The sequence below is a fragment of the Sander vitreus genome, chromosome 2 (genome assembly GCF_031162955.1).
Source record: "Sander vitreus isolate 19-12246 chromosome 2, sanVit1, whole genome shotgun sequence".
Classification (NCBI taxonomy): Eukaryota; Metazoa; Chordata; class Actinopteri; order Perciformes; family Percidae; genus Sander; species Sander vitreus.
In genome coordinates, this window is record NC_135856.1 from 29,526,124 (window position 1) to 29,535,294 (window position 9,171).

Below are 9,171 nucleotides of genomic sequence, written 5' to 3' on the forward strand. Positions count from 1 at the left end.
GTTTAAACACACCATGTCATAAATCTGTAGTGTTGAACTCCTACTGACCCCAGCTCACTATACTGCCTCTTGAGTCTTTCTCTAACTTGGGTTCATTTAAAGAGTTTTAGCTAAAGGCAAAATGTATGGCTTCCTTACTGAGCACATGAAGTCAGTGTATGTGTACCAAAGTAAAATTTAGAAAGAGAGACCTGGTAAAGCATCTTAAATGAATTGCACAGTTTTAGGACAGCTCTAAAAGTGTTATGTTGGATGAGGAAGTCAATAAGAGTAAGACAAATTATTTAAAATATTAAAGCATTCTTAGTGCAACTTCTTATTCAAAGTATTTAGCATGCAAATTACAAATTAAATCCCTAAACCTGACTGAGATATACTTAGCGTTAAGCCTATAAGGATGCTCCTCTATTGCTAAGTGTTCAGTTGATTACATTTAAGATGTTTTATATCTAACCAGGTGCAATTCAAAACAAACAATATCCCAATATATGACTCCAAATTTGTCACAGCCTTCATTCAGACAGAAAATCATAGTAACATACACAACATAGTACAAAAGATGGTGCGATACATATCACCAGCAGGTTTGCTGACACTTTGGGTCGATTTTGGAGGGGGGGGGGAGTATGAAGGAATTAAGCAATGCTGTCCGAACACTCAAAGAGCCTATGATTTGTATTATGAATGAATTTATGTTTTGCATGTTTACATTGATGTGCTCTAAAGCAGCTGTGGATGGCCTTAGTGACTACCTAACCATACCTATAGGCCAGTAAGCAGTGGGGATTTATATTTGGTAATACTATTTAGGATTCATTACTGTAATTTTTGAAAAAACTTATTATAAAACTTATTATAAAAAAATTAACAATAATTTGGAGGCCCCCCTGCATTGACTCTGAGGACCCCCTAGGGGTCCCGGACCCCTTGTTGAAGATCCTTGTTGTATCGTATTGTGGAGGAGGCAGCATGTGAATGTGCCGGCCAGTAGTTATCTGTCCGTGAATCTGGAGGGCGGAGCTTCTGTAACTAACTTCTTCCCACTTTTCTGATGCTTGGAAAAGTGGAAAGACGACCCAAAATAGCTTTTCATAGTTTTATTTTGTTTCTGTCGACTTTGAATGAAGTGTATTTTACGATGCTGAAATTACAGTTTACTTACATGGAGTGTGGTGGGTTTGGCGCAATTTCAATGTTTTTATGTTTTAAAAAACGGATCTTACTCTTTAACAGAAAGGGCGACCTCCTCAGAAATCCTTACCATAATGTCTGTGAGACAAGCATCTAGCAACCTTGTTGTGGATGCTCCTGGTAACCTCTGTGAACTTCGAGTCTGGGGAGGAGGGGGCGGGGCAGACGACGCTCTCCAGTATTTTGAATTTGTACTGCAGTAACTCTTTTAAACACTAACTGTCAGTATTACATATTGCACCTTTAAATCACAGCAAATAAATTAACATGCAAAACAGATGACAAATCAGGAATAAATAAACCACAGCAAACTAAAACATACTTGCACAAAACTATAACCAAACACAAACTCTGCTGTGTGACACCCCCCCCCCCCCCCCCTACTTAAATGGTGGCAGTACATGACACCTTCATTTTCTTCTGCCAATAACTTCTACACAACTTGTGGAGGTCTATGATTCTTGGGTACCAGCACTGCTCCCAACTTGTATCCTGCCTACAACGCCAAATGTGGCAAGCAGCGGTGCCATGCCGCATGTGTTTGGCACCACCCTGGCCACACTCACATTATCGATGTCATCACATGCGTCTGAGTTTCTGTCCACCTTCACACCTGTCTGAAACCTAACTTTCTTGGTGAGGGCTGGCTTGGCATATACAGACATGCTGTTTTCTCACTTCACCTATTCCAACTCAGGTGCACTCCGTTCTGCTCGGACCAGTCCCACACTATTTTAGCATTTGTTTAACCATAGCCCTAGTGAACAGGGAAGTAACAGGAGGTCACGGAGTCATGTGGGTTTCATTAAAGGGAAGAAAATAGAAGAAATCACTGGGCCATGACGCAGCATTATTTCATGAGGTGACAATGCAAGGCACTAAGCCACCATAACACCCCATGATTTATCTCAAGTTCAAACACTTTATTGTGTAGCACAACGAGATTACTTTATGACACCCTAAGGGTGTGCTAAAAGTGATAAAATACATGTTCGATAGTACTGGAATAATTAAATAAATATAAATAAGACTAATAATCTTTTCTTTTTTTTTTTCATCTCACCCTTGTTCAACTCTTATTTACTGTATGTCTAACTACTTAAAATTGTGGTAGTGTAAAATCAGTATCTATCGTTGGATAATACACCATCTACACGGCTAGGGATAGTGTCTTGTTTCTGTCTTTCAGTAAATCAGAACAAAAACTGCATGTGGTCATACATTTTTACAAGACAACTTGCTCAACTTCCTTAAAGTGTGGAATCTATCTATCGATCTAGCTATCTTTTATCTAACACAGCACATAAAAAAGAACATTAACAGAGCAATATTAATAACATAAAATGCAAGGGAGGCCAAAAGCCTAAAAGGCTTACCAAGGTTCCCCAGGTTTTATAGAAAAACATTTTCAAATAACAATTTCAAATACAACTAATTAGTTGTCAATCATTTTCTGTTTCAATTAAAAAAACACAGAAAAAGAATTAAATCTTTTTTTTTTTTTAATAAAATAGTAAATCCATATAAATGAAAATAAAAGAACAAAGACTAAACTTCAATTTTCAGTTTAAAGGTGCACAATGAGTTCCTGCATGGTTTCACCGCGATTTCATTTTTGTCTCAAATCGTAGGCATCTCTCCTTGATCCACTAGCTGCCCGCCCCCTGAATAGACTGTGAAAAAGCCCGGGGTCGTAAACTTCAAACAAAAACTAGGGGCACAGGATAGGCACCAAAATACAACAAACCACTCCAGCCAATCACCGACAAGATGGTTGGGGGAGGGGGTGGAGGTTAGTGACAGTTATGCTATGTTTACACGTGGCCGGCTATTTTCATAAACAGACATTTCAACCTCTCCGTTTTCAAAAATAACATCATGCACAGCTGTCAGTTTTCAGAAAAGTGTTTGTTTATTTCTTCCTCTCTCTTCTCTTTCTCACTTCCTCGGCTGCCTAAACCTCCGTTTGTCTCAGTTTACATGCAAACGTGCAAACAAAGTTTTCCAAAATCTCCACTCTGGCCGGAGGTTTTTAGAAAGACTCGTTTTCAGAGTTGAATTCTCCGTTTGCGTGTAAACGAACAGCGCAAACGAAGGGAAATGTCTCAGTTTTTCAAAATAACCATGTACGTGTAAACAGGGCCATAGTCAGTTAGTCATGACAGTTACGGAAACATGGGGGGAGGGGCAAGCTTGCTCTGTTTTGTTTGAAATTTACTTGGAACGTCAACAGAAGTGACCATGTAGGAACTCATAGTGCACCTTTAATTTTATTTATAGTGTCAAATCATAACATAATTTATCTCAGGACACTTTACAGATAGAGTAGGTCTAGACCACACTCTATAATTTACAAAGACCCAACAATTCCCACAAGATCAAACATTTGGTGTGAGAGTGGCGAGGAAGAATTCCTTCTCTCTATCCATCCATCCATCCATTCTTAGCAGTGATGGTTGAAGATATTTTGCAACATATCTCGAAACTGAATGGAAATCACCATCATGCAGCTGCAAGGCCAAACAGGTAAAAGTGGTCACCTAAAATAGTTCATCCCGCAAGCCCTCAGTTTCCTGTTAAGCAGAGAATCACGTGCGTGAATATGTTGCCATCTGTGTTACTATTTGTGTTACTTCGTCTGAGTACAGTTCAGAGCGATAATTTGTCATTTGTCATCACTTTTGGCACACTCACTCTCAAGACGTTGGGACATTGAGGACCAAACTCTACAGACAATACAGCTGAACATCATGGATCAACAGATGGATATCTATGTCAATGAAGAGGGACCATTTGGTTATTCTGGCAAAAGGAAGAGTTTGGCAAAAAGTTCGGAAAATATTTATGAAAGTCTGAAGTCAAACAGAACTGGACCTGCACTCTCAGGTAAGGAACGTGTGGAATTTGTGGACATTCTTTATACACAAATACAGAAAAGATCATATTTTCTAAAACAAACATCATGGAACAGTAATGTGGAGGGTCAAGAGAGTGGAGAAGAAGAGTCTGGTTTGCTGCAGGGTTAGGGTTCAAAATTAACATTTTCATCCACCAGCCAAATGGCTAGTAAATGTTCAATTTTTACCAGCCACTCAATAGATTACCATGTTTTTTTGGGCTGATGAGTTAAGCAAATCTACCAGCCACTAAATGGTGCTAATTTTGAATACTGTATCGGCTCATACAGAAAATGAGCCGAACAAAGTTGTCACTCGTCTGGCGAGAGTGCAGTGCTTTTCTACGCTGTGACATGAGTGTGTAAATGAAAAAATGAAGTTGTTCAATTTTACTAATTAAGTGGCTGTTTGGCTAGCTTGCTTGCTAGGGGGTTCAGTTCTCAGTTCAGCATTATTTGTATTTGAGAAATAATCACTTCAGATGTTTAAAGTGAACAAAATAGCCTTGCCAGCCTACTTACTTGAGTTCTACAACTACACATATCCTATTTATAAGTACAATTATTTGTGTCTCCCACAACTGGTAAATTACGCCCTTTCTGTGACATAAAATGTCTACTGTGAAAAATCTGTGTAGCAGTGCTTTGTGCTAAATGCTATAGTCAGCATGCAAATATGCTTAAAATGACATAACAGTGTGAGTTGCTAAGGTATAATGCTTCCCATACTTCTTAGTCTAATGTAGTAGCATGCCAACACCTGCTATTTAGCATTAAACACAAAGTACAGCTGAGGCTGATATGGGAATGGCAAAGTAATGGGAATTGCGGAACGAACATATGACAAATACTGACTTGTCCCTTCAGTTGCTGAAGATGTGAAGAAGAGTTCCTGCAGAGCTGCTGCAGTGTGTCTGGGTGTGTTGTGTCTTCTCCTTCTGACTGGACTCATAACTTTGGTTTGCCTATGTGAGTACTATGTTAGCGTGTTGATTAAACACTAAGCAGGTGGTGCAGGTTGATAGTGTTTCTTTATTTCATTGGTTATGTTTCACACAGTCATCAAAGGCAACTCTGAATGGGAAATGAAGATGGTCCTGTTACACAACAGTTTCACCAACCTGACTCAAGAAAGAGACCAGTTACAGACCAGTTTCACCAACCTGACTAAAGGAAGAGACCAGTTACAGACCAGTTTCACCAACCTGACTCAAGAAAGAGACCAGTTCCAAAAAAGAGTTGAAGACATGGCCAATGAGATAATTGATTTCCGTAAAAAGCTTCAAGGTAACTATTATTATTATTTGTTTTTTAATCTAGCAGGCCTAACTTAGTAACTTAATCATCACCTAATCAGTCTTCTGCATGATTAAGCAACTCAACCGTCAACAGTTCAGTCAGTGTTTCAGGTGTGTTATGTCAGCACAGTTAAGCTCAGTGGCAGATATAAGTGAAGCCAAAACATCTGTATCCCCCCCCCTGTTTGCTGGCCGTAGTGTAGGTCATAAACCCTGCCCCCTCCATGTTAGCGGATGGGACATAGGCCTAACTGAAAAATACAAATACAAGACGGTTTCTGTCATTTTAGGTAGTTGTTATCATGTTAGTTCAAGTTTTCATTTTTCTGCTAAGTTTGTATTTTATCTCATGATTGGTCAGGCGTGTCTATGGGCAGGACTTAGATACTACAGCTCCACCGCCCAACCACCAACGCACAGACCCTGGCTCCAAATTTACAAGATGGCAGCGCCCGTATCCTGGATATTTTGGTTTCATTTTTGTACAGCCAGAAGAAGTGGATACGTGTCGTTCTGTCCATCTTTAAATACAGTCTATATTTGAGCTACAGAGAGAGCTCACTTCTTTCTAACTTCACACCCCCCAGATTCTTTCACTTTTAAACTTGTAGTCTTCAGAACCAACCGACTCTGACTCAAGTGACGTCACATGAGGCAATTTATCAAATTTCATGCAGCTCCATCTGGAGCGAGAATAAAAACGTATACACCTATTTTCATATGCAATTGGCTACTCACCAAGACCTGTCAACAGACTTTGATGTGTAAAATCAAATTAAAGACAGAAATAATCCAATTACAGAGCTTAGAAATTCAGTGGCGTGTGCCGCTAACAGCAGATAAAAGCTAAAGATTTCCGTGTAGAGAAAACTGAAAGTGCAGCTTAATTATTTCCATTTTGGATTCAAGGTAAGGTTTTTAATTCAGCAACTTTGGTGCTGAGTTTTCACAAATTCAACAACAAAGCCTTTTGAATTTGTTTTGAATTGTGCCTCTGACTGGCTTCTTCTCCATGGCAGCAGTGGCTGTGGATCATGGGTACTGTAGCATTTAGCCGTCGAGGCTCATGGGTACTGTAGCATTTATCGGCCGAGGCAACTTTATTGTAGAGTCTGCTCTAACACACTTATAACCTGTCTGCTACACTCTATAGAACATTTCAATCCAAACCAACCAAGATTTTCTTCTATTTTGAAACAGATCAGTATAACAAACAAGGATGGGTGTATTTCAGCGGTAGTTTCTATCACGTTTCTTCTACCAAGAAATCCTGGCAAGGAAGCAGAGATGACTGTGTGCAAAAAGGTGCAGACCTGGTGATTATCAACAGCAGAGAAGAACAGGTAACCTGTGTGTGTGTGTGTGTGTGTGTGTGTGTGTGTGTGTGTGTGTGTGTGTGTGTGTGTGTGTGTGTGTGTGTGTGTGTGTGTGTGTGTGTGTGTGGCGCATGAGAGCGAGATTGTGTGTGAATCTGTGTTTAAGAGATGTAGTGAGAGAAAGATAAAAACAAAACAAAAACGAATGATGTTATGTTATGTTGTCCTGCATTGCCAGACCTTCCTCCACAGTGCTGCAGAGGAAGGTCTGGCTAGTCCACACAACATTCCGGGATGGGAGAAAAACGCTCTGGTTTATTGGCATTTCTTTAAACCAATCACAATTGTCATGGGCGGCGCTAAGTCCCTTAGTCGTGCAACAGAAAACTCAGATTGGACAGATAGTCTAGCTAGCTGTCTGGATTTACCCTGCAGAGATCTGAGGAGCAGTTAACCATAGTCCTCACAAATCCACCGGAGTTTAGAATGCCAACACAAAGAAAGCGAAAGGTGATGGACATCCTGCCGAAATGAGGGACATCCGGCAGAATTTCCGGCGGCAACGGAGCAATCCCGGAAGTTGAAGTTGATATACACTATAGTTATGTTGATGTCTTTTTCTCTGTTTCTCCTCTGTGTCAATAAGGAATTCATGAGACGGTTCCCAAAGCCCCGATGGATTGGACTGACTGATAGAGAGACAGAGGGGAGATGGAAATGGGTGGATGGGACTCTGCTGAGCCAAAGGTTCACACATTATTAACTTTTCTGTTGTCACGGTGCACTGTTGACGCCCACTTTCCAATTCACTCATTTTATTCAGCTTCCTTCCAAAATTATGGTAGTTTAACAATTAAAAACAGTTAAATATTGTGTTCACTTGTGTATTATTAACCCACCAACCTCTCTAACCATTACAACATTTTAGGATCCCCTTGAAAACGAGACGATGCATCTCAAGAGTTAATCATAAAATTGAAATGGATATTTTACTGATACAGCCCATAAGACATATAGCTTCTCTTACTCAAATCACGCACATGATTAGACCTTACATTTTTATTTTTTTAATTGAAGGAAACATTTTGAGTCGATGTTGGGTTGAAATTTAATTTGCTGTCTATAAAATGCTTAATTAAAAAAAAGTTAATTTTTTGTTTTTGTTTTCAGCTACTGGATTCTTTCTGAACCAAATGGGCATATGTTGAGAGACGAAGACTGTGCAGAAATATCCAACCATTTATTTAACAGCTGGAATGATGACCTGTGTAACTCTGAAAAATTCTGGATTTGTGAGATGACATCGCTTCTATAAATCAGCATCCAATCCTAGGGCTGCACAATTAATCAAACTTTAATCACGATCACGATTTTGGCTTCCCACGATCAAATTCACGTGATCGAGCGATATTTAAAATGCTTCATTCCGTTCATAGAATGCTCTGTATCAAAGGTTTTTTTTTCCACTAAACTAAAACTAAACCACTCTCTGATCACGTGCCTCCATGAGCCAATCAGAGTTGTTCCCTGCACCGCGCAGCCTAGTTTAGATTTTTTTTTTTTTTTTTTTTAAACTTTATTGAAGAATGTGGACATACAGTAGGAAGGAACGTCTTCTGTACATCTTAACAGTCTATGTTCTAGACGAGCCAGGGGGTTACTAAAGGAAAACAAAATCAAAACAAAGCAAAACAATTCATACAAATATTTTGTAAAGCTTACAAAGGTCATATGATCTAAGAGCTTTTTTGTTTGTACAGGTGGGAATGGAAAAAATGTATTGTTTAATATTGGCAGTCAGCTCCAAAAAGCTTGGCTTCTTTTTCAAAAACTTTGACTTATGTAAATAAAATGTGGTTAAAATAATTATCAAATGTATCACATAATACTCAGAATAAAGCTTTCTATCATATTGAGTGAATCCAAACAATACATTTTCCCAAAGTAATGTGAATTGAGGGTAAATGTGAACAGCAATGAAATGTGATAATCTGCTCCAAAGTGTCTCGGTATAAATGCAAGACCAAAATAGACGTACCAGTGTTTCATTTAGTTCTCCACAAAAAGTACAGCTGATATCAATGTCTTTTTTCATTTTCTGCAGATAATGGTTAGTTGGGTAAAATCTGTGGAGCATTTTGAAAGAGATCTCTTTAACTTTGATGGTTAAGAAGAACTTGTGTGGCAATAGCCAAACCTTTTCCCAACAAATCTCAACATATGAAGACCAGTACGATAAAGCAGCAGGTGTACTCTTAACGTCTTGCTGAAAGAGTTGAAGTACAAATGTTAAATGAAAAACAAATATTACCAACAATTGTTTCTTTCACATTTAACAGTATAGGGTGATCACCAACTCCATTAAAACCTTTAAAGAGTGCAACGACAGCTGAAGGTATTGCATCAAAAACAATAGAGAACTCCTTCGGAGAGACAGGGATGTCGTAGTGATGAATAAACTCAACATAAT

At 39.0% G+C, this 9,171-nt stretch overlaps 1 protein-coding gene across 1 annotated transcript; it reads left to right on the forward strand.

The window, feature by feature from the left end:
* The first annotated feature begins 3,801 nt into the window (after positions 1-3,801).
* On the forward strand, positions 3,802-8,613 carry LOC144527115 (uncharacterized). The gene is made up of 6 exons (XM_078265005.1): positions 3,802-4,077; positions 4,955-5,056; positions 5,147-5,374; positions 6,586-6,728; positions 7,348-7,448; positions 7,872-8,613. Exons 1-6 carry the CDS (start codon positions 3,942-3,944, stop codon positions 8,014-8,016), a joined length of 855 nt encoding a protein of 284 aa, XP_078121131.1. The 5' UTR covers positions 3,802-3,941; the 3' UTR covers positions 8,017-8,613.
* The last annotated feature ends 558 nt before the right edge of the window (positions 8,614-9,171 follow it).

Coding starts and splice junctions, on each gene's coding strand:
- LOC144527115 (XM_078265005.1), top strand. CDS start 3,942: ATGGATCAACAGATGGATATCTATGTCAATGAAGAGGGACCATTTGGT. Junction 5,057..5,146: donor CATAACTTTGGTTTGCCTAT/GTGAGTACTATG, acceptor TGTTTCACACAG/TCATCAAAGGCAACTCTGAA. Junction 5,375..6,585: donor TTTCCGTAAAAAGCTTCAAG/GTAACTATTATT, acceptor ATTTTGAAACAG/ATCAGTATAACAAACAAGGA.